The 25,702-nt window shown below is 50.0% G+C and overlaps 1 protein-coding gene across 7 annotated transcripts in view; it reads right to left on the reverse strand.

Annotated features, from left to right (window-relative positions):
* Positions 1–4,586: 4,586 nt before the first annotated feature.
* Positions 4,587–25,702, reverse strand: part of nf2a (neurofibromin 2a (merlin)) — a 33,824-nt gene continuing 12,708 nt past the window's right edge. For 2 of the 7 annotated variants that reach the window (XM_035378484.1, XM_035378480.1), the window contains exons 4-16: positions 24,142–24,225; positions 20,508–20,576; positions 20,117–20,199; positions 18,670–18,745; positions 17,848–17,982; positions 17,638–17,712; positions 16,507–16,620; positions 15,433–15,555; positions 14,718–14,935; positions 13,171–13,276; positions 12,431–12,558; positions 11,364–11,523; positions 4,587–5,232 (exon numbers count right to left, since the gene is read on the reverse strand). In XM_035378484.1, the coding sequence (XP_035234375.1) occupies positions 5,182–5,232; positions 11,364–11,523; positions 12,431–12,558; positions 13,171–13,276; positions 14,718–14,935; positions 15,433–15,555; positions 16,507–16,620; positions 17,638–17,712; positions 17,848–17,982; positions 18,670–18,745; positions 20,117–20,199; positions 20,508–20,576; positions 24,142–24,225 (1,422 nt within the window). In that variant the 3' untranslated portion in view covers positions 4,587–5,181. Of the gene's footprint in view, positions 5,233–11,363; positions 11,524–12,400; positions 12,559–13,170; positions 13,277–14,717; positions 14,936–15,432; positions 15,556–16,506; positions 16,621–17,637; positions 17,713–17,847; positions 17,983–18,669; positions 18,746–20,116; positions 20,200–20,507; positions 20,577–24,141; positions 24,226–25,702 lie in introns of those variants that run through there. The other 5 variants (XR_004761152.1, XM_035378482.1, XR_004761151.1 and 2 more) reach the window with 5 other exon arrangements.

Raw genomic sequence — 25,702 nt, forward strand, 5'->3', positions numbered from 1 at the left:
CAGAACAGGGCGGGGCAGCGCGCGGGAGGGCCCCTTTCCGGAAGCTTCCGCAGCTCGCCACGCTAATAAAGCCGTCTCCGCTGACAGGTGAAAGGAATAATTGGCTCGCGCGGATTTCAATGAGCTTCGAGGCGGATTCCCCCATTCCCCTTGGGGAGGATTCGGGCCAGCGCTTTTCCATTAACCGAACCTCAGGCAGTTCCCAGCGCCGGCAAACCAGCATTCCAGAGGCGGTTCTGTCCAATAGGGTTCCAGCCAGGAATTTCAGATGAGCGCAAACGACGCCACGCCGGCGGCACACGTCGACGCGGCATTGGCAGATCACATTCCGGTGCCGTTCTGCGGGTGAAAACGTTGCTTATAAAAATAAAAAAAACGTTTATCGGCTAGAAAAGATTTCGCAGCTTGACCCACTTTGCAGCTTGAACTGATAGCTGTATTGTATTGTATTAATAGCTGTGGGCAGAGGTTTTTCAGGATCATTCTTTTTCAGTATTGTGCTTTTTTTTCTCTCTCTTATCATCGTTATCAAGGAGAGTAACAGGAAAAGTTGGAGGTCACTGTCCTTCCTGAATGTTCCATGCAGGGCGGTGGCATATTGATGAGTGATTGCCTTTATAAAGCCTGCAATTAAATTAAAAAGGCCATCGCAGCGTTGCCATTTGCCGTTCGGCAGAAAGAAAATACCACGGGGAAGAGACGGTGGCGTCGGGCGTGTCACGCTCCAGGGGTGTCGAGGGGTGTTGCTCATCCCCAATTACCTCACCTCTCAGCAGAAGAGGTGTCTGTTGTCATGGCGGCCGGGCGGCCAAATGTCACCTCCATCATTCACCGTGTGGGACGCTGGGAGGAGCGCAGCCGCGAGCCAGAGGCATCGTGGGTAACGGCGGGGTTCCGTCTGGGAACCGGGAGACGCGCGGCTCTCGTCTGTCAGCCCCCCCCCGCCCCTCCCCCACATCTGTCCTCCTCGGCCGCGATTGGCCGGAAAGAAACCAGCAGGGCTCCTGCTGTCGCCAGACGCTAAAACGGATTGATTTCCATTTTCTCCCCACAAAAGCAGACGCGATCTCGGCGCCGACGCGTTCGCAGAAGCGGTTCCGGCGAAAATTGGCGAAACGGCAGTCGAAGACCGCAGGTCAATACCTGTTGCGCACACCTGTCTCGCCCGCCATAACTGACCTCAAACTCGCACCAAAACCCTTCTACTGAACATACCATCACACTTTTTTCCAATTCTGGAGCTCCAAGTAAAATCAGAAGAGATTTTCTGCTTTTTCAGTGAGATGATGTACTACGCCAGGCCTGAACTCGCCCATCAATCTTCCGTGGAGTTTGACCATCCATCCAGACAATTCATCAACACTGTTTGTTTTCCACACACAGAGATTTTAGGACTGTGTTTTTGTAGCCTGGCCACAGTGGGGCTAAATCTTTCCACGCTGATGGATGCCATCCGCATCGCAAGCACATAAACCCCCCTCCTCCAACAACCCCCCCTTTGACGTCACGCCCTCCGGTCCGTTTAGTCATCCTCAACACGTCAGAGCCCGCTCTAAGCCGTTAACCCCCCCCCCCCGCCCCCCACCCCCCCCCACCCTCCCCACACCCCGGCGTGCCGCGTAACCAGCTATGGCGTCACCAGGGGAGGAAGGGGCGTCCCAGAATTCCGCACTCCACCGGCCCCTCCCATCAATCAAACCCCCCGCACTCCCCCAGCACCCACCGCACGTGGGGTGCGCGGCTCTCCTCCAACCGCCAACAGCGGCGGCGGCTAGCGGGGGAGTGCTTTGACGGAGACGCGCGTGTTTGTCTTCTCTCTTTCTCTCTCGGTCTCTCTCTCTGACTGATTAAGTGAGATGGGCCTTGAAGTACAGGCGTCAGCTCCACAATGAGAGCGCTGGATAAACAGAGGACACAGTCAGGTTAAGAATGCACTCGTTGCCTTGACTGCTTTGACTCAGTCCTTTCCCCATTACATTACATTCCTTACCCATTATACTACACTGCCACTACGTTCCTGCCAGTCCTTCAGACAGCGTGGACATGAGTACAACGCAGCCGGAGGCTAGCCTGACTAAACTGCACATTTGCTGCATTGCATTATGGTCCTTTTGGAGCAGGCGATAGAGGGGGAAAAAAAGAACAAAAGCAATAAAAACGTACAGTGTGTGATAAGCGGAAGATACGAGAAACGCAGAGAGACATGGAGTGGAGGCTACAGGTTCCCCTCACGAGCCGCCACGGCTGTCTGCGCATCCATCTTGGCTTTATCGCCCGAAAATGTCACAACAAAAACCGCTTTCACGGCTAGAAACGTGCAGGGAGATTTGGCATTGGCCTGCCCTTGCAGATACCTTCTAGTGTATCCCCTAAAAAATGCCTTTGGCAAATAATATCTAACTTCTTTGTGAGAGTGTTTTTCTCCCCGTGATGCCATCTCCCAACAGGTTTCCCTTTTCCCTCTGGCGGGCTCTGAAATGTCACTATTCCACTGACATGTGATTGGATAATATTATTTTTTCACAGACATGTGATTGGTTAAATATTATTCCACTGACATGTGATTGGATAATATTATTTTTCCACTGACATGTGATTGGTTAAATATCATTCTGCTGACATGTGATTGGTTAAAGAGCACTGGGCACACATACAGTATTTACATCCCCTTGGCTCTGCCTGTGATATTCCGTGGTAATAGATTCACTCCCAGTCTCAACCTGGTGATGATTGGACGATTCCCAAACCAATCTGCTATTGGACGATCCCCAAATCAATGTGCAACCAGTTTCACAGCTTCAAAGGCGGCATCTGCCTTCCCTTGGTTTTCAGCCGTGCCAATCTTTGCCCAAAACTCCACCCATGTAAACAAACAAACAATAAATAAATCACTGAATGGCTTGAGCTATAAAATCCCGTATTTCCCCACTCAAACCGTCACCTGTTTTACAAACACTACGGATTCTCAGGGAAACGATAATAATATATTATTAGCAATAAAGCCTTGCAGGAGAGACGGAGATAGGCCTTCAGGGTACTATGTGAAGGGTCATTATGACCTGCCGCTCATACCCAGATTACTGTTCACCCCCGTGTGCCCAGGACGGGCACCCCAGGAAAAGCCTCGCCCACGCCCGGGACCCTGGGCCCCGTCCCCAGAGAGGCTGTCTCTCTCAGTCACGCACACTCCGTGTCACCCCTGGGTGACGGGCCGTCAATCAGAGTGCATCGCCACGGCAACCCCACCTGTCATCCTCCCTGGAATCCTGGCGATGGGGTGGGGGTGGGGGGGGGGGGGGGTAAGCAACAGGGCTAGACGGATCTACGGGCAGTAAAAAAAAAAACAGCATAAGGCTGGAATCGTTACAATCATTTATCCTTATTGCAATCCTGCTCTCGTTTTTTTTTTTTACAGCGATATGATACTGTTCGATCAGAGCTTTTGAAAAATTTGTGCCAGATAGTACAGGGAAATAGAAAAAGAAACCCCTGTGGACTGCCTTTTTGTCACGTGTATTTCAGAGATTACGAAAAAAGGAATGGCTGTCTGTATTAAGACGGAAGAAAAGCTCTCTCTGGCTGAAGGAATGAAGAATTCCAGTCGGTGAAAGATGTAGCGGCTGAACACGTTCGGCGGGGCAGGGTTCTCATTACCGGGTAAAGAAAGAGAGAGAGGGAGAGAGAGAGAGAAAAGAGAGAGAGAGAGACAGAGGCTCTACCAGGGGCCACCCTGCTCAATAGCGACAGGTTAGTGAAGCCGCCGCCCCCACACAGCAGAGTTCCCAGGGCGAAGTGCCCACGAAATCAGACACAGGGCAGCAGGATGGGCGGGACGGGGGGGGGAGACAGGCAGGCAGGACGGGGGAGACAGGGAAGCCTCAGACGGATTCTCACACTGTATCTTCCGAATTCCTCAGCCCTGCAGTGTCAATGCGCGGTGAGACTCTGTTTACCTCATACCGAGCGTTCCCTGGGGTGGCTCCTCCACCCCCTCAGGCTCTCAACACACACAAAAAAACACACACACTCAGTCTCGGTGTCAGGAATGGGAAAAGATGCAACTCACCCTCCAGCTTCTGCCATAACATGCACTCGTATCATAATGCGTTTTAATACTAATGTATTCAGATGTGTTACAAAAAGCCCTCTTGAAAAAGCATATTAGACTGTATACACAAGTGTAATACACCTGACACATTTACATAGGTGCCTTTGATCAACTGAAAGAATTCCTTTCCTTCTCTCTTCAGTTCCTTACATGTTTTTTCTGGTAGTTCTCAGGGATTTAAAACCTTACTAACCCCAGCCTTGTTTGAATATTTGTTTAGACTTTTTAATGTGCCAGCACTGTGATTTCCCACCAACAATTAAACCCAATAGTAATGAACCCAATCCTGTGTCGGAATCCATCAGCACTTCATAAGGCAGGCTAAATGGCGCCCCCTATTGGTTTCTTAAATATAAAAATATTTCTAATTAAATATAAAAAAATTTCAAATAAAAAATAAATGAATTTCAGCTTTCTTCATTTTCTTCATTAGTCAATGGAACTTGAATGCAAAACAAAAAAAAAATCTTTTAGTCTATTTAATGCAAACTTCAATTTATTTGTGAATACTCCTCACATTGATCACTTTCAAAGACATAAAAAAGATAGACAAGTTCAGTTAAACCTTCACATCGCCAGAAATATATTTTTAAAAAACTACAACTGCATTTTTAATAATAATACAAATAAACTTCATTTTTCCCCCACAGCAGAAAAAATAAAAGATGCAACACAGGAAGGTAGAAAAGGTCCTTCATGTCAGTTTCAGTCCAGAGATCCACACTCAAAGGCTTAACATACTGTCTGCTTGAGGCAGACCTGTACAGTCCGTCTCTAATAGAGCTGAACACCTGTTAAGGGTGGCACTCCAGACGTGTTGAGAGGTTGTAACAGGGTCCTTCACACCGAATGTAAACTTTACACTTGACAGCAATTCACCTCCATAGTGGCCAGTGTCCGTTTCTCCCAGACGAGCTAGAAGACCAGTTTAGAGTTCAGTTCAGTCTTCCTGTCGACTAGGAATATAGTAATTTTCTTCAGTCAGGCAAAGACTGAAACGGAGTCACACACGCACGTGTTCTTGCACACACACACACGCTCACACACACGCTCACACACTTCCCTTTCAGTATTCACAGCTCCTCGAAGAACGCCACTCTGGATTTGGTGCTCTGTAGGGTGAGCTGTGAAAACAAACAAACAAACAAATAAAATTTAAAAAGTATTGGACATCAAAACCCAAGAGAAGACAGACCCAGAACAAGGACCCAGGGAAATTCACCAGCAGCTCAGACCCCACTAAACGCTCATTTAACAGGGCTGATATTTTACCCGCGTCCGAGCTCCTCGCTAACTCTGCTCTAAAAGAATATTTGCAGTGCAAAAGCTGATAAAACATTGACCCTGCTCTCCTTTTTCCTCTGACAGGGGGTTGATAGCAGGGGTGTCCAGTCTTATCCAAAAAAACGCCGGTATGGGTGCAGGTTTCGGTTTTAGCCCAGCACCGAGACACTCATTCAACAGAATAACTAACCGCGGGGTCTTCAATCAATCTTGAAAAGCAGATTCAGGTGTCAGAGTGTTTGGGCCAAAACAAAAGCCTGCACCCACACCGGCCCTTTTCTGAGGGGTGAAGCGAGATCGGCCGTTTTTCAGCCCAAATTAGCGCTAAGGGTGATCCTTCAGCCTGTCAGCCCAGAAAAAAGGCGGGAAAAGGAGGGTCTCACATCGCTGATCAAAGCCGTCTTTGGATCCGTCACACAGCTATCCGGGATTAATAAACAGCAACGTCAGGAGGGCCGTATCACTTTGTCCGAGCTGCAGCATCAATATTTAACAGAACGCCTCCGTCAGCTTTTTATTCAGCAAAACCCCACACCCGTCCTGGCCTGCGTTCAGTGTTCCATAACCCAGGCCCGGATTCTATTGGTTGTCTGATACTCTAGAACGCTCCAAGTGGGAACTGTGTGGCCTGGTGGAAGCAGTCCAGTTTGTTTCTAAATGACTAACAGAGCTTGGGAGTGAAAGACTTGTATCTCAGTCCTCCGCGCCGGTGGCGGACGTCCCTTCCCTGGCTCACACACGCGGGCGAGCGCAGTCACGCCCGCCGCGGGAAAAGCCGCTAACTCTCTGAAAACGGGCCGGGAAAGCGGCTGGGAAGCGGACCGGCGGCGGCACCGGCGAATAAAACGGAAGAGCAAACAAAGAGAAATGGAAAACAAAATTATTTGCACTAAATCAACTGTGGGCTTCGCGTGGGGCTGAGGGACCCCAGGCCAATCAAAATGCACCATGTGTGCACGGGGGATGGGGGTTGGGGGGGGGGTTTGTGGGGCGGGGGGGGAGATGGGGATCTCTGAAGCTTCTGTTTACCAATCTTCTTCAATTTCATGCTCGGCGGGAAGCCAGAACCAGGATGCGAGGGGGTTGTGGAGGCTTGGGGGGGGGGGGGGGGGGGTATCACTACAGCAACCCCCCTGAGTTCCCCCCCCCCCACTCCCCAAGGCAGAAACTGAGTCCCCAGGTACTTAGATAGATAATCGCCTGTCGTTTGCCTCTAAACCGGAACGTGGGCTACCGGGAATCAAAATGGAGGAAGAGCCCTCCCCTGTGACAACATTTTTCTTTTTTCCCCATCTTCGCCACCTGGCTGATCAATTTCTATCCCGGCCCAGTGAAAATGCCATTTGTTGATAATCATGGGTATTACGTGGCACACCGGGTGACACAGCAATCATCAAGGGTGATACATTTGTAGCAGTCTGTTCACAATCTTACCATACCTCAAGGAAATTACATTGTCAGAAATTACAGGTCCCCCCCCCCCCCCCCAAACCACATTCCTTCAGTGTTTAAAAAGGGCGAACAAACAACGTCCAGCGTGGCAATCAAACGGCCAGAAAATCTGCCGTCGAAACCTCTCCATCCGCAAATGAGCTTTTTCGGACGGAGGAGGAGGAGGGAAATTTAACGCGTTTAAAATTCGCTGTGGGTCTCTCAACAATCCACGCCGTTTCACTTTCAATTTGGAGAGACAGCGACGGCGTTGTGTGCAGAAATCTCCTCCTTTGAGGGTCGGGCGCGTAGCAAACACTGCCAGCGGCTGATAGGCTCTCAGCGCTGCCCTCTGTAGACTCTGCAGACCGTCTTTTACCAGCAGAACGCGCTGTGAGACAGACAGCCAGGTAAATACACACGGCCCTCCTCAGTCCATTCTCCCTCGCTGTGAGACAGACAGCCAGGTAAATACACACGGCCCTCCTCAGTCCATTCTCCCTCGCTGTGAGACAGACAGCCAGGCAAATACACACGGCCCTCCTCAGTCCATTCTCCCTCGCTGTGAGACAGACAGCCAGGCAAATACACACGGCCCTCCTCAGTCCATTCTCCCTCGCTGTGAGACAGACAGCCAGGTAAATACACACGGCCCTCCTCAGTCCATTCTCCCTCGCTGTGAGACAGACAGCCAGGTAAATACACACGGCCCTCCTCAGTCCATTCTCCCTCGCTGTGAGACAGACAGCCAGGCAAATACACACGGCCCTCCTCAGTCCATTCTCCCTCGCTGTGAGACAGACAGCCAGGCAAATACACACAGCCCTCCTCAGTCCATTCTCCCTCGCTGTGAGACAGACAGCCAGGTAAATACACACAGCCCTCCTCAGTCCATTCTCCCTCGCTGTGAGACAGACAGCCAGGTAAATACACACGGCCCTCCTCAGTCCATTCTCCCTCGCTGTCAGACAGACAGCCAGGTAAGTACACACGGCCCTCCTCAGTCCATTCTCCCTCGCTGTGAGACAGACAGCCAGGTAAATACACACGGCCCTCCTCAGTCCATTCTCCCTCGCTGTGAGACAGACAGCCAGGTAAGTACACACGGCCCTCCTCAGTCCATTCTCCCTCGCTGTGAGACAGACAGCCAGGTAAATACACACGGCCCTCCTCAGTCCATTCTCCCTCGCTGTGAGACAGACAGCCAGGTAAATACACACGGCCCTCCTCAGTCCATTCTCCCTCGCTGTGAGACAGACAGCCAGGTAAATACACACGGCCCTCCTCAGTCCATTCTCCCTCGCTGTCAGACAGACAGCCAGGTAAATACACACGGCCCTCCTCAGTCCATTCTCCCTCGCTGTGAGACAGACAGCCAGGCAAATACACACGGCCCTCCTCAGTCCATTCTCCCTCGCTGTCAGACAGACAGCCAGGTAAATACACACGGCCCTCCTCAGTCCATTCTCCCTCGCTGTGAGACAGACAGCCAGGTAAATACACACGGCCCTCCTCAGTCCATTCTCCATTAAATATTTCTGCTGCAGCACCATGCTGGCCCGCTGTCTGAGGCAGAGGAACACATTCACATTTCTAACCATATAATAAAAACAAAAAAATATACTTTTTTTTGCCCCAACTATGCTGTTTTATTTTTGTTATTTTTTATGTATTTATTTTTCTAACTGGGCACTTGATATGGGGCTGAACATATCCAATTCCCACTCTAATTTGGAATGTCCAGTTATTGTAGGTATAGGTGTGGTGTGCGTGTAGGTACGAGTGACGGTGTGGGTGTAGATGTGGGTGTAGGTATGAGTGTCGGTGTGGGTGTAGGTATGAGTGTGCGCATAGGTGTGGGTGTGGGTGTAGGTATGAGTGTCGCTGTGAGGATAGGTGTGGGTGTAGGCGAGTGCGTGCATAGTGGGTAGTAGGCGTGGGTGTGACTTTGACAGGGCTTCCCCACTCTGCTGTAAGGGGACGTGTCTGAGGCTGAGGGTCTCCCGGCTCACTCTTCAAGCTCCAGCGAGCTCTCACCCCCGCCATCAATCTTCCCAGGCTCGACCCGAAAATCCACGACTGCATACTGAGCCCCCGGGCCCCCCCCCAGCCCCCTCCAACCCCCCACCCCCCCCCACCCGACCACGTACGGCCCCAAAACACCCTGTCTGATGGGCAGGGCAGGGGGCGGGGCTTGCGTCCCGGTCTCCTCGGACGCGCAATCAATCATCCCCCACACGCCCTCACCCCCTTCCCCCCCAGTCCAATTAAACAAACACATTTTACTCGGCCTCTCTGAGAAGGCCTAAGCGCTGCTCCATCCATTCCGATGACTGATCCTCCTCGGGACGAAATCAATTAGCTCCATTCCGGCAAGGGCGCGGCTCGGGCGCTGGACGTGATTTATCGCGTCGCCGGTGATTTACGCCACGCCCGTCCGTTTATGACATCGGCGAAACGGGCCGGTTGCGGGGGCGCGAGCGCGGAGAGGGGCGAGCGAGTAAAAACTCGCTAATTTCGTCTGGAGAAAACAAACGAAAGGGGAAAATAAATACTCCCCCCCCGCGCCGTCGACCGGAACCCCGATCGATCCGGCGGTGTTAAACAACGGCTCGCTGAGCCGTCGGCTTTTAAGGGCGGCTCCGAGGAATTCCTCGGCGCAACGCTGCGATTCTCGCGCCCGGTTCAATCGAGCTCCTGTGATATACGTTCCGAGAGGCAAGACTCGTTCGACAGCTTCACTGGAAAAGACGTTTTGTTAGCGTTAACGGAAACACTCGTTTTGATTGTTTCGATTTAACCTCTCTCAGCGCGGTTCGGTACTAAAAACAATGACGAACGCCCGATTTTACGGCTGAAGATTTGTTGTTGCGCGGCGAGGACGATCCATAGTCTAGAGCCGGATTAATTAAGCACCGCTGGTGCGTGGCAGTTTAACGCTCCGTGCCCATCCGCTGTCCTCCATCGATACCGCCGTTAGCATACGAGCCCGGCCCGCGTGCTAACGTTCGAGCTACGCAGGACCACCTTGACTCCATGTGGCTGTATGGCTGACATGACCTAACAAGCAGAGAGCCAGAAAATAAAGCAGGCCTCCAACTCGACACGCCGTGTCAACAAAACGCGTCCGTCCCGCTCATTCCGTACCGCGTGAAAGCGAACGTATCTGAACTGGAGTGGACCTGAACGCTAAGATCGGATGCGAACAACGTTTCCCCGCCGCGAGCGGTTCGCCGTGAAAAGATTCCACCCTACGCCGCGCCGCGGTCACGGCTCTTCGGAAGCGAGGCCGTCTGCTACGCGGTCTGGTCGAGCGCGTTTGAAAAAGAAGTTCTTGAAAGCGGCTATTTGACTCTACAAAGCTCTCTCAGCCTGCGGCTATACTACAATGCTCTACAGCTGCCATTATGCGGGGGGGAGGGGGGGGGGCGTTTTCTAGCAGAGGAGAAACATTAGAAAGCCAGCTGGAGCACTACACTGAGCCAAGGCCTGCTCATTAAGGGTTTCACTGGGCTAAGAGGAAGGGATGCGGGAAAAGAGGCCTGTCTATTTGTGTAGCTTTAGGACGATACGTACCAGACGGGCGACATTTTCTACTGTTGCACAAGAACGCTCGAGATCGAAAATAAACCAAGCCAAAAAAAAAAGGGGGGGGGGGCATACAACATTGAGTCCGATGAAAAAGGTCAAGGTGGCTGTAAATCTTTGGTGTACAGGCACAGCCAATCAGCTGAAAAATAGATAATCTAAGCCTCTGGCTATTAGGTTTTGGACCACGCAAAAATCCTACTTTTGGCAAACAGGCCAAAATTAGACCGGCATGCATAACTGAGTCATACACCCTACATCATTGCTATTTGACATTTTGAATATAGACACAAAGAGTCCCCCCCCCCCCCGATTAAATATTGACATTTAACAACATTTACCATAACATTTATCTACAATCCAGCATTAGCATAATAGAGATTCAGAGATACAAACCTCACTGTAACGGACAGGACAGTTAACCCAACGCATATGAAACCAGAACAATACATACATTATCGCCATTTCAATATCGCTTATGTGAAAAGGAGTGTTAAATAAAAATGAGTAACACGGTAAACAACAAAGTTTAAAAACAGTGACATGGGAATCAGCGGCATTTGATAAAGAAGGAAGAGAACAAAACCGATCTGCAGAAATCGAAGATAGCCAGTCACTGAAAAAAAGATTTAGTATTTTTCAAAAAGCACTTAAAAATGAGGTTGTGCTAATTCTGTCGCTATAATCCTTCATTTTAAAACATACGGTACCCATAAGGTAAGCATATGATTCCAGTCAACAAAAAAAAAAGATTTAAATTTTGAAAATTTTGTGTATTTTCATGTGACTTTCAAAGCTGCAAACACTTTGAATTTCTGAGCAAGCCTCCACTCCCAATGTGTCTGCGCCTGAGAGGTCCAGCAGCACACTAACAACGCAAACGCGCTTCGGCGTCACGCTCTGGCTACATTTCCGCGGGCTCGTTTTCCGGAACGTTCCGCGGAAGGCGCACCTTTTTGAAGTTGCTCTGCTTGCTGGTGCCCTTCTCCGCGTTCTCGTTGTGCAGCAGGTCGAGCGCCGTCTCCCGCTCCCGCAGCTTGAGCGACTCGATCTCCGTCTTCAGCTCGTTCAGCTGCTCCTGCAGGTGCTTGCTCTTCTCCATGTACTCCACCCTGCGCCGGAGAGAGAGAGGCCTTGACATGCCCGTCAGAACCACAGGACGACATCTACAAGGACAAAAACGCTTCCTACTTACTACTAAGACAACAGCCTACAGCAGGGGCCCTCAGTCCGATCCAGAAAGGGTCGGTGTGGGTCCAGGTTTTTGTTCCAACCAAGCAGTTTCACCCCTGGTTTTACTAATCAAGGCCATTAGCAAAAACGCTAGTGGTTCATCAGCAGAATCAGGTGTGTTACTACTTGGTTCAAACAAAAACCGGCACCCAACCTGGCCCTTTCTGGATGAGATTGAAGATCCCTGGTCTACAGTAAGAATGGGGCTGTATTAAATGGGAATGAATCGGCAAAGACTTTATCATAAAGGCAGATGTACAAAATGCAATACTTTGCAGTCTGGTTTAAAGAGTTCCTATGCCAGTACAAACTGTTCCCATCTACAAGGGAGTTCTTGCACTGTAGAGTCCACTACCATGGTTTAATACAGTGGAACTGAACCATGGAATATATCTTTAGATATAATCAGCAGATTTTTTTATCTTCATCTGCATCGAAAGTGAAATTCTTTACCCGCTGTAGACCTGTGCTGTAACCCGTAAACAGATTCATGACAGCAAGGGAAAGGTCTCTTTTTCTCCTTGTGAACTGCCGACATGAATCTCATATTTTTTTTGTCAATAATAAAAGCTGCCACCCGCTAAGCAGTATGAAAACACTCTGTCCTTCCCCGATTCGTTGGACTTGCAGGAATAACATATTTCAGGTCCTTCACCTCGTATACCCCAGGCAGTGCGGGGGGGGGGGGGGGTAGAGAAACAGGAGGAAGATTCAATCATTGAGTGGTTGATTTTTTTTCTACTGAGAGGAACAAACCCTGGACCTGATGGGTGTCCTCAAACATACTTCTCCTTCTCGATCTCCATAGAAAGCCTTTTCATGTCCGTGTCTTTGAAGTCGAAGGAGAGGTTCTCCGTGCTGAAGCTGAAGTTGGGCACCTCAGGCGGCATGGCGTTGGCTGATAAACTGGTCGGCTGTCGAGACAACGGGACACAAACAGTTTGGAGTCAGCACACAGTCCGCTAGCAGAGGACGGGGACAAAATGGACGCCTTCCAAGTCCTACCAGGCTGTGAGAGCCTATGGAAGCCAGGGCTATAAATCAAGCCAAACGCATCGCATTGGCAAGCGCCAACCATGCTTGAAATGAGCTCTTAAAATGCATTTCCAATTTGAGTCTTACGCACTGATGCTGATGCAAATTCAAGTTTACATTACCTCCATTATTTAGATACCTGAAGATGCTTGGTTCTTGTTTGAGGTACAATACCTATTTTCACAAACTTCTGAAACTATTTCATTCTTGTTTTCATACTGGATAAAATATTGTGAGCGTCCACACTCTGATTTATTCACGGTAGAAAGGTACGATCATAAAACTGTACAACAACTATGGACTCAGGCTTTACAGTATGCTAACCCAGGTACCGATATCCACATTTTAACAGCTTTCATTCATTTTTTAAAAGATCCCTTTCATTGCTGTGTCTCAGGTCTCCAGACCATGGGGCGGGGCAAGCCAGCCCTGACCCAGTTCCTCACACACAGGCCCGCCCGGACCGCGCCCCTGCGGTCACCGTGGGTTACCGTGTAGGCGGACTTGCTGGTGATCTCCAGAAGTTTGGTCTTGGCCCGGCGCTCCGACTCCCTTGCCTCCTGCAGGTCCTGCTTCAGCTGCTCCGCCTCCTTCGCCCTGGGCAAGAAACATACGGCGTGACATCATCGGACGGTGGGAGGGGCCTCACCTCACCGGGGTGCCACCCGTCCCCCCCCCCACTGCCAGAGAGGCAAGTTTGGGATGACTCACGGAAGCCCAGAGAGGAACAACTGTCGCCCTCGTTATGTTCCTTCACCCCACGGTGCCAGCTAACAACAGTGAGCTCTCCGGGCATGTAAACATCAGGTGGGAAAGCCTCATAAATGGGTTTTCCGGCACAAGAATGTTTTCATTCCAATACTATAAAATAGTTCTGTTCTGCACAGACACCCTTCGGTGATACAGAAGAATATAAACAGACACACACACAAACAAATAAATGAAATGCTAGTATGCCTTTGTATTTTATCTGCCTTTATATACAAAATTCAAATCTGTCAATATTTCCCATTAATGAATACTGTTTTAGTTTCCATCTGTTCACATCAAAATATTTTATAAACATATTACCGGTATTATGTATCCTTAATGTATGCTTAATAAAAAGCTTAATATATGCTACTGACTCAAAATGTAAAGCTAGACATAAATTCTGCATTTTAATTGGCCAGCGATTTCTAATATTGTGCAGGGGATAATGCAGAAGCTGTGGGGTAAAAGCAGCTGAGATATCACTGTGGGGCAGATTGCTGAAAACTAAATTAATTAATATTGAAATTCACAGATCATGTAGGACAACCCATTTGTTGGCTGATCGCAATATTCCAAAGGGGTAATGCTATTAAAAAACATAAATACTGCATTTTGACAGAAGGATTAGGTTTAATTTACATGTTCCTGTTGCCTGGCTTAATTCAATGACAAGGCTGAGAAAAACTTAATTGATTTTTTTTATCATGGTTTCCTTCCATGACTTGTTGTGTATGACCATATAATATAATGCTCCAAAAAACATTACACCACACTATTTACTGATAAAAATACTTTACTGGGGGTGATATGGGGGTGAGTTTATATTTTACATTGTGCATTCATACTGCTGAATAGTAATATAGGCTTAATTTGGACTTAATTATTTTGGCTCACAGTATGAGCATAGAATCCTCATTCACCATAAGGTCGGATTCAAACCTGCGACCTTCTGGTTTTAAATCCTACTTCTGAGGATGTATGGGATGGGGAAAAAGGATTTCGACGAACAGCTGAACCAAACATTCAGCACTCGATACCTAAAAATAAAAAATGAAAGTTCTGTCTCCCTACGGCTGACGTTAAGATATTCCAATGACGCACCTCCTGAAAATGAATTAAAACACAAGACCAGGTGCAATACCGTAGCGACAGACGTTCCGTACTGCAACACAGCACCGGGAACTCCCGTTAGTTAAGAAGCAGAGAGGACGGAAAGGAACACAGAGTTGAGCATCTTGAGCCAGGATGGGCGCCTGCAGGGCCTCCTCCTCCTCCTCCTCTCTACCTCCTCTCGGACTCCTCGGCCATCTGGAGGGCCAGCATCTCGGCCTCCAGCACCTTCTGCTCCATCAGCCGCCTCTCCTCCTCGCCGCGGATGGCCGTCACCTTGATGCGCTGCATCTCCTGCTCCGCCTCCGCCGCCTTCTGGGCCAGCAGCTTGGCCTCCTCCTCCGCGATCTGCGCCTTCTCCGCCAGGAGGTCCGCCGTCTCCTCCGAGCGCATCTGGGTCGGGGGGGGGGGGGGGGGGGGGGGGGGGGGGGGGGTCAGCCTCATTTCAGCAGCCAGGTCAAAGACACACAACAAGAAGGAGAACCACACTCTCGTCCTGCAAAGCTCTGCTACTCTTTTTCTGCCTAAGACTTCCTGTTTGACTTCCATAATGCTGCAGTGCATGGCTTACAACAGACACTTGACAAGACGTTCTTGCAGTCATTACTGAAATGTAAAAGTTTTTTTCTTGCCAATTTGAACTTGTGAACTGTACTTCTGGAGTGACATTTTGTGCTGCCAGCACCCACCACAAGGGGCAGTGCAGCTGAAGTATGTAATGCAGCCCCCAGACACCTGTCAGCTACTGGCTACAGGTTTTACACTATCAGCCACACAGGACTGCAGAGGGGAGGAATGTGTGAACAATGACACAATGTAGCCAGGTACAGCAGGGGGGAGATAACTGGGAAAGGGGGTGGAGTTATAGGGACGCAGGGGGCGTGGCTAACCAGGGCGTCGTTGGCCATCTGGGCCTCGTCCTGCAGCTGCATCAGCCTCCTCTCCAGCTCGTCCCGCGCTCTCTCCGCCTCCTCACGCAGGTGCTTCTCCCGCACCAGCCGCTGCCTCTCCACCTGAGCGGGGGGGGGGGGGGGGGGGGGGGGGGGAGAGTGAGAGAGATCGACAGAGAGAGAGAGAGAGGGAGAGAGACACAGAGAGAGAGAGAGAGAGAGACCAGAGAGATTGATAGAGAGAGAAATAGGGACAGAGAGAGAGGGGTTGACAGAGACCAACAATGAGAGACAGAAGGACAGAAAGAGATAAGAGATAAACAGAGACACAGATTGATAGAGAGAGAAGCAGAGACAGAGAATATAAAACGGAAGTCAGACACAAGTGGACACAGGGAGGTCCCGCAAACAAGCGCTTCAGGTCAGCTTCAGTTCTGACTTCCTAATACCGACTTCCTCCCCGTCTTCAGTCCACACAGCCCCCCCCCCTCAACAACAACAACGAGCCTCCTGCAGCTCCTCCTGGAGCCGCTGGCAGTAGAACATTTCTGAGCGCGTGCAAATCACTGTCACCGCGTTCCACAGACGCGCTCACAACACAGAGGATATAGAGCCGTCACCCCCCCCCGACTGTCGGGAAGAAATACGGCTCCGCAGACAGAGCCCGGGCGAAGACTGCCGGTGATAAACGCGTGGGCGTGCGTCACCCGCCATTTTGTCTTCCGGAGGTCAATAACAGAAAGGAAAACGAAGATGATTGTCACACACGCCGCGCTGCCACCAGAGTTAACAAAAGAAAACTTGGCTTATCGCGCTTTTTTCCAAGGACACCCCTCCTTTCATAGATCGTTTCCTTGCAGCTTCCGACCGATAGTTTATTTTTCAATAAAGTTTACACGATAAAAGTGGCAAATAAAATTCATAAATCCACTCTATGCGACTGAGGACTCATGAGCTGTATATAGGCACCTAGAGCACTCATGACCGACGGCTGGGCTGGGAATCGAACCCACAACCTTCTCGCCACAGGTCCAGAACCCTGACCGTTACACCGCGGTGCCCCCCTCCCCGCACCTGCTTGCGGGCCTTCTCCTCGCGGGCCTGGGACTTCATCTGCTGCACCTCCAGAGAGTCCACGCGCCGCCGCCGCATGAACAGGTCGTGGTTCCCGATGCACAGCTGGAGAATCTGCACGCGCAGCGGGGAGAGAGAGGGCGGGGCTGGGAACGTGCGTGGTCACACACACACACACACACACGAACGCACAGAGAGACAAACACACACGCACACACACACGCACACACGAACGCACAGAGAGACAAACACACACGCACACACACACATGTACAGAAACACACACACACACACACACATGCACACACAGAGACACACACACACCTACGTACAGACACACACACACACACACACGAACGCACATAGAGACAAACACACATGCACACATACAGGAACACACACACACGCACACAAACACACACAAGCATGCACACACACACTCACACACTTAGAGACACACACACTCTCTCACTCTCTCTCTCTCTCACACACACACACACACACCCAAACGGACTAACCCCCAACCTGGTGGTGAGCGGTCTGCAGTGTGTGTGACACGCCACAGCGTCCACGAGGCTCGTATTCCATTCAGCCAGACCATCCACGACACACAGCATTCATCCTCCCGCTCTCTTATTAACTCCAAATATCTGTCAATGAGTCCATTCAGCCAGACCCGCCGTGGGGAGCATCTTCTCCCCCAAGCTGAATCCTGGGGCCACAGTTCAGCCTTTGTTTGAATCCGGCTTTCTGCCTTGTGCTGTTCTTGGCCAGCGCTGCCTTTCAATTATCTAATTTTAATTATGCGCTAAATTTGCATGCGGCGTACTCATAAAGCGCTTCGGAGAAGGGGTGCCGATTTAAGACCCAGCTGCTCCTACTACCTGCGAAGCAAAAGCGATCCAAGATTTGCAAAGCATCTCAGTAGGAGTGCTAACCCAGGATCAGGATTCTGCTAGTCATATGCTAGCCGTATGCATTATGAGCCGAGAGCAAAAGCCGATGCTAGATTAGCACGCAAGAATATGGGGCTCAGACCTTTTTATCCCCTCAGGACTTCATTCAGTCATTCATAATGTCGTCATTCATAATGTCTCCTAACCGGGTAAACCAGAAGAAACCACTACTCACCAGCTTGTTGACTCTGAGTTTTGAGGAGTTGAACTTGAAAACATCCGTCTTTTTGTCCACAGGCTTAATGGCAAACTGGCAAAGGGGAGCAACAAGATATAGAGACCAGTCAGTGTTGGCGTTCTGCTGACTGACAGACCGATGCAGCGGGAGGGGGTGGTTTGGGGGAGAGGTGGGGCTTTTTGGGTGGTCTAAGGGTATAACGCGTACCTCTTTGTCGCTGTAGGAGATGTTGCGGATTTCATTCCAGGGGAAGGAGATTTTGGGGGTGAGCCTGTTTTCGGGGTCGTATATATGCAGGCCCAAGGCGTCCACCCCTAGCAGGAGGTCCGTTCCTTTTTTGTTCTGGGCGGGGAATAATGTGATTGACGCGTGAGACGGCCACACTCCGCACACACACACACACACACACCTGTTCTCAGCGCGCTTAGTCCACCACACACGCGAGGGCCCAGGAACTGCCGCAGTTTTCGCTTCGAGCTCGACGTTCAGCGGCTTGCCAGAACAATTCATCGCGTGCGCTTAACAAGAGAACTGGCAACTCAGCCTCCACTGCAGAAGCTAACGCGCTGCTCATTTAGCACCTGCCAAGTCGCATCAACACCATATAAATCATAAAGGTAATCTAATCTATGGTACTTTAATGCACAATAAAAACACATCATTGCGATAGCTTTCTTTTATGCATATGCTTTATTTAGTATTAAACCAAAAACTGCATCAGCCGACACTTCCGCTACAGGTGTAGGAGGGTATAATAAGGCACCGCTGCCTGAAAGGATTTAGACAGCAAAAAGGGGACATTTTAAGCAGGCGAGCAAAAGCGGGCTTGGAGTGAGAGTAATAGCGCTGAGCGGCGTATTAGCATGACTTCTTCCCCCCCATGATGGCTGTTTACAGAGAAAAATGTTCCCAGCCTCCACGTTCCCATTACTCCGCCCGGACACCACGGTGAGAAATCCCCCTCCGCCTTTCGCCTTGGCTTGGCGGAGGCGCTAAAAAAATTTTTTTTTAAAAAAGAGAGTTTCTTACCCTAATGAAAAAGTAGTTAATGCCGTACATCTCCAGGTCCTGGGCTATCTTCAAGTACTCCGTCTCCGCTTCGTCCCTGATAAGAGAGGAGAGTTAAACAGAGAGCGAGGGGGGGGGGGGGCTGGGAGTCAGGTTCCGTCCTCTCCTCGACGCCTCATTTGCAAACGGCTGAATTTCGGAGGCAGCGGTGCGAGGTGCCCTCCTCCTCGCCGCGCTAAATTCCTTTCACAGGTCAAGCATTTAACAACGTTAGGAGACAGATTTGGACTGTTAAACTCCGCCGACAGGAAAACGCTTTCCTCCTCGCTGAAGCTAATCAAAGCGTGCTAACGTTCCCCCTGAAGCGAGCTTTCTCTTGCGTTAAGAGAGGAGGTCGCTGAAGTTAAGAGACGTGCAATAAACAAAAGTCTCGCCTATTCTTTTACCCCGTGCTCTGATGCGGAGAGGCCGATGGATCAGAGGTGGGCCGCTTTCAAATGAAATATTAACGATGATTTATTTTTGCTTCGTTGCTAAAACGCTCTCCTGAAACTCACTGAGCTCACAGTAAACCTTTAAAAAGGAGAAGAATTTAAAAAACTGCAACAGCAACGACGGAGTCAAACAGTTCATCCACGATGGCGGAATGCAGTCTGCCGTTTGTAAAACAAGAAAAACGCTATCGATTGTTGCTGTGGACTTGGCCACCTCCGCTAGGAGCTCTAGATAACTGACACTGATTTCCACGCCCGATACCCGTGCTGCTGCTCAGATAGGCCCTGTCACTTTGTCTTGCGCCGAACTCTGCCTGCAGAACATCCTTATCGCGCTAGACGTCCATCTTGTGACTGAGGTTATCACGCCCGAGAAGTTAAGCGGTTTTCTCTTTGAGAACCGCGCCGGAGAGCCAGAAGCCGTTAACTCACTGCCTCCCTGACAACTGGAGGTCAACGGATATCGGACTAAACATCGCAGGGCTATTTTTAATTTAAAATGGCCATGCATCTATGTATGCATCTACGAACCTTACATTTTAAAATGCGTAGGCTACGGTGCATAATTTAATGGAGAATGACACCTCTTGGAAAGTACTGGGGATAGATGTGAACATCCAATGTAAAATACTGCAGTGCTGGAACAGACGCAATTCATGGTACATTTCTATGCTCACTACATTTTATCTCGTTTTATTTTAGTTCATTATGCCTGGAACACACTTTGAGTTGCATTTTAATGTAAGAAAGGTGCTATATAAATAAAGCTATTATTATCATTAAAGCACTGACTGTGAAATTTTCAGCGAGATTAATGTCATGGTGGAGGTGTGAAAATAGAGGGCGGGGATTACAGATTACCCATGATGCCTCGCTCACACCCCTCAGGAGTGCGAGGAGTCAAACGCACAGGCTTGATGAACTGTGACCTGCCGTTGCCATGGCGGCGTGGAACAGCGGGGGGGGGTCTCTACCTCGTTCGTCCCCTGTGCTCCGCGTAGCATGCAGTGATCCTCTCCTCCCACATCTCCGCAGTCATCTGGTACAGGTGTATCACCTGCAAACAGACGCACGCAGCCTTCGTCTGTGACGAACGAGTCACGAGCAGCTCCTCGGCTTCTTCTCTCTGCCGCAAATCTCTGCATTCGCTGGCTTAGGAAGAGACCTCCCTTTACCCCTGGGGGTTAACTTACAGGATGCGGTTCAGCCATCTCAGGATGAAAATAGATCTTTTACTTCACTGGAAGACAGGACCTTGTTTTTTTTTTTGTTTTGTTTTTTTGTGTTTTGTTTTTTTTTACTTCCTGAACAGCCACTCACTCCAGTAGCGGTTTTGAAATGAGGGACAATGCGAAGGCCACTCACCCTCTTGGGCAGCAGCTCTTCCTGAGCCAGAAAGCCCGGTTTGTGAACGTTGTGGTCGTAGTCTCCGTACTGCAAAAAGAAAAGGAAGAAGAAGAAAAAGCAGGATACGGGAGATTAGCTTAGAAGCTTGAATACGCCTTGCATGATACATTCATTTTGGGGCACTTAAAATTTGCCCACAAGAGTTCACAGTGCCACACAATAAAAAGTCTAGTTGGGGCTGGAAATTCGACTGCATAATTTCTCTGCATTTTATCCTCTCATAGAGGTCCCCTATGTATCATAATTCAGCAAAAGCCAGGACTGTATTAGGGGGTGGTGATCAATTATTCCACATTGGTTTGACCTTAAAAGGGGGTGAAAATCTGGATTTAATACGTCGGGTCTAACCTTTAGAATCATTGGTATTCATGTTTCTGACTTTCTTTTCCTGAATCAAACCAGATATTTCAGGGCAAAGCACTGTCCTCAATCTACCCATGTGTCCTGGAGGCAGAGCTGTGCAGTTTCAATGTTCCATAAATCATCTGGATGGCTATCCTGTGCCCATTCCCACATGTACATCCATCCACATGCACTATGGATCTATGGATCAGCATGGGTCCTTTTTCACAGAAACCGAGAACATATGTTTCAGTTCTGGAACAGCGGCTTCAGTTCAGAAAGAAAGAAGAAAAAAGAAAAACGAGAAGTCACGGGTTCAGAAAACTGAACAAAACAGTAACTGAAAATGTATGCAATGCCACGTTTTTCTGTTCAGTTCCCTGTAAATATGAGCAAGAGAAACTTGGTTCTGATTTTTATTTTTTATTTGTTTGGTCACAACAACAAGTCTTTCCTGTCCAAAGATCAACAAAAATGTTGTGGATAGAAACGGTAACGCCTTCCTAAATTCACTAAAATAAATATATTTTTCATTTTAAACACATTTATCGTCATTTATTGGAAAGGTTTGTCAACTGAGCACTCGATCCAAGATGATCCCATGGGATCTGCAAATGCAGAGCCATCTCTGTGAAGGCGTGTTAGCTAAGGATTGGGGATATGCTGTGGGGGGGGGGGGGGGGGGGGTTGGAGGCCCTTCCTACACAGCAAAAGAAACTCTGAGATGTTTTAGTACATGCCAACCCTGCATCATTATCATTTCCAATAGGGCTTGAGAAAACATACCCAAGCTATCAAACAGGTTCCCAGTACTTCATAAATCAAGAACAGGATTATTTGCTCATCACATAAAACGTGTGCTCGGAATAGCAGTGACAAGGAGCAAACATGAAAATCAAACTGAATTCATCTTTTAATTGCACTCCTTAAAATTCCCTTCACGAGCACCTGTACGTTTGAATAAATGTTCATCGGCTGCTGCCGGTTCTGCTACAGAACTTAAACTAAAAATAATTGTGTGTGTACATGTGTGCACGTGTGTGTGTGTGCGCATTTGTTTTTACTGTGGATCAGCCACGAGTTTCGGAGTTGAGAGAAAAATAGGCAATGCAGATTCTTTTTGGGAATTGGTGGGATGCTGGGAACGGTTTTGGGAGCGGACGGACAGACAGCCAGCTGCTAACCGTCCCTGGGTACGGCCGATGCGGACGGCTTAGCCTGGGCCTCCCTCTCTCAGCACCGGAGGCCTGGAGCTGGCAGCCGACCAGCACTTTGAAATGGCCGCCGCTGGCAATTTTCAGGCTTAACAACTCAACAAACGGACTGAGGACTTCCGGAACACGATTTATGGGGGCAGCGTTAACGACAAAGACAAAGTCACTGATGGAAGAGAGTCACTGGCGGTATACCGTTACCAGGAGACCCATACCGCGAAAATGCATCGTAACTTTACTCAGCCAATATTCGCATGTTTCTTCATTTCGGGAATCGATATCGGGAAAAGCTGGCAAGAATGGTTTTAAGATTTGTTCGCTTTTTTTTTTTTGATGGAGGGGCCAGAACACTTCTTCAGGCAAGCCTTGTGGACAAACAGACCCAGCAGCCTTGTGTGTTACCTGGGTAGCTTGTATTACTGTTCAAGAGGTTTCAGATTAAACACAATTAAACTGTGTTTGATGTTATAAAATCATTATTGTTCAGAGAAACCCTAATCCAATGAGAAAGAGCACACACAGACAAGGACACACACGCGCACGCACAAACACACGTGCACAAAGACATACACAAGGACACACGCTCGCAAGCAAACCAAAGTACCGCCGTCCTTGCCAACAGCCAACCAATCAGATTTTGAGGCTAAAATCCCCCACATTCGCGTTAAGCGGACTTGTAATTTCGCTCACGTCTGTACACCCACCCCCTCCTCCATCCCTCCCTCCCTCCCTCCCCCTCTCCCCCCCCTCCGCCCGCGGGAGGAGTGGTCGTCTCCGTCTCCTCTGTACCTTCACCCACAGGAGGTGTATCACAGCAGCTGCTGTCTGCGGCTTCCTGTCAGCTTCGAGGAGAAAAGGCCCCTCTGCATGCAAAACAGACGCCGCGTTCCAGGAGCCAGTTCCCCCGTCTCCGTCCGTCTCCTTCGCCCGCATCTGTCCTGTCCTGTCCTCCCTCCCTCCCTCTCTCTTCTGACCCCTTCTCTCACTTTGTACATTCTTTCCCCAGCTTTCCCCTCCTTTCTTCTCTCTCCAATCTTATAACCACTCATCCACCCATGATCTTTAAGGTTTCCTTGCTTTCTTCTCTTCATTTTTACACACCCTCTCTCACACTCTCTCTCACATAAACACGCACGCACACACACACACACACACACACACACACACACACACACAGCTCCACATCTCTTTTCTCTCCGGCTCTCTCATGCATCTCATCTCCCTCTCTCTCTCTCTCTCTTCCTCCCTCTCATCCCCTCACTCTCATCCTTCTCTCTCTCTGTTATATTCATCCTTCATCCTCTCCACCCATTTGTCAGGGAACACAAAATCACTTTGTTCTCGAAGCCGAATAGCCGGGGTACAGCAGCGGTCCTCTGAAGCCCCCCCTGGCCAATCGCACAGTCCCACTGACAGGGGGGAGCCCCAACAGCCTGGCGTTACAGTCCGCCATTTCTGGAGAGCGAGCCAATCGATTCAGATAAAAAAGCCTCCGTGGTCGAGCACTGCGCCGCGATATCTGGTCAGGCTTAATCGATCCGAAGGGGGGGGGGGCCCAAAAGTGATTAGCGGCTTGCGTGGAGGAAACCCGCTGCGCCGCCAAGGCCTGTAAATTGGCGGCGGACGAGATCCGCGCGTTCAGCTGGGGCCCCGAGATAATCGGGCGGATTTTCGGGGCCTGGCTGTCAATCAAGCTGCCATCTGCTTTTTTTTTTTTCCCCCAGAGATAACTCCTGGATTGGTGTCAGAATCGCGGCTCTGTGAGCCGTGGACAGCGCCGTGGCCTGCGAAGCGGGACTCCTCACGCGTAAAATAAGCGCCGCCCTTCACGTGAAGCGCAGTCTCTCGAAACGGGCAGGAATCGAGACCTTTTTACCGATGGTGGGATGGGCACAGGTGCAAGTTGCCCGTGAGCACTGAGCTGGGATCAGTTTAGAATTTTCTTCGTAATATGCTAGGTTAGGATTTGGATGGAGTTAGCTGACCCCAAGGCAATGCTTAGGGGCAACTTCTCCATGGAATAGTGGGATACAAACCTTAGCCTGCACGGCGTAGGAAGCTAGCAGGACGGATGCTTCGGGGGGGCAGTAGATCTCTTCTTCTAGAATCTTCTTTTTCACCTGCAAGGAAATGGAAAGGGGAGAGGAGAGAGAGTGAGCTCCACAGGCTGCTAACCCGACCACATCGCTCCTCTAAAGCGACGTGGAGACGTTCGAGCTGCTCTGTATTCCCTCCGGAGTTCCAGTTCCACTCTCACGTTCAGGCTTCAGTGAGCTTCACGGGCCAGCACAGAACTCATTTTGCGCCAGAGTGTAAATTTTTTATTTATTTTTTTTATTATTAAGGAAAAAAGTCACCCCCACGAACGGGCTTCTCCACGCAAGACCTTCAAGCGCACCGGAGAAAGAGGAGGAGGAGGAGGAGCAGGAGGAAAAGACGAGCCGGGAAGACAGAGAGGAAGCGCTTAAGAATCAGAACACGGTTCCCCGCGCGTTCCGCGCCTCGCTGGCGTATCCGTGACGCGCGGGAGAAGACTGATGAACGAGCCGCCAGGTCGTTAATCTGCTCGTCCGCGGCTCCGCGACTCCGCGCAGCCGCCGGGGATGGATTTATGGACGCGTTTCCCCAACCGTCCCCGTCCCCAACCGTTAACGCGGTTCTTTACGACGCGGCGCTCGCGAAACGCGGAGGGGGGGCGCGGGCGTCGACGGGCCGCGGATGTACGAGCGCAGAAAACGCGGGGACGTCCGAAACGGCCCGGAGCTCAAGGCCGGCCTGTTGTCACTGGTCACCCATGCGTTTTTGGTGGATGAAAACAGGGTCAAAAAGCACAGAAGGGGCCAGAGATAATACCAGAGATAATACAGACTCAAGTGCGCCACCTGGAGGAGACGTCAGTTCGCCGAGTTCGCCCAAACTGCCGCTTTCCTGGAAGCCAAGGCCACAGGTGGGACTCACAAAGCCCCACAAACAAGCAGACGGGTAACTGCTCTTTGAACCCCACACAAGCTGCATTTCCACGGCCCTAAAGCAGTGTGGTAGTGTACAGGACATCTGCGGTGACTACAGAAAGCCAATTTTGGCAAACTGAAAAACATGGTGCGGGCGTCGCCCCCCTCTCATTGGGTTCCAGGACACCGGTCACTAACGCACTGTGCAGAGCCGCTGGTGGGGTCACTCCATCGCCGTGCCGACGCAAGCGCTGCCGCACGCCGAGCCCTGTCCGTCTTTACCCGGCGACCGGCTACAACCGCAGCCCCTGGCAACCGGGCTCTCGGCCAGTAACCAAGGGCACAAAACGGGGTCCTGAAACACACAAAGGGGACACCAGCGGGGAGCGAGCCGAATCGATCGCCACCGCTCCGCTATTTTTACTTCTGAGCGCTTTCATAATGAAAACATTTTCTCGACCAGCCTCGAAAGACCCATTTAAGAACCAAAAATCCAGCGGTGAATACAGATGAGCTGCTAAGCAAGGGTGCTTTACTCTTAAAAATATTAAAAATTTGGGGAAATTGACACTTAAAATTTCTAATGAAAATAAAGCGCACTCAGATTGCAACGGAAACACGTTATTATTCTACTAATAGAAAATGG

The sequence above is a fragment of the Anguilla anguilla genome, chromosome 10 (assembly GCF_013347855.1).
Source record: "Anguilla anguilla isolate fAngAng1 chromosome 10, fAngAng1.pri, whole genome shotgun sequence".
Taxonomy (NCBI): Eukaryota; Metazoa; Chordata; class Actinopteri; order Anguilliformes; family Anguillidae; genus Anguilla; species Anguilla anguilla.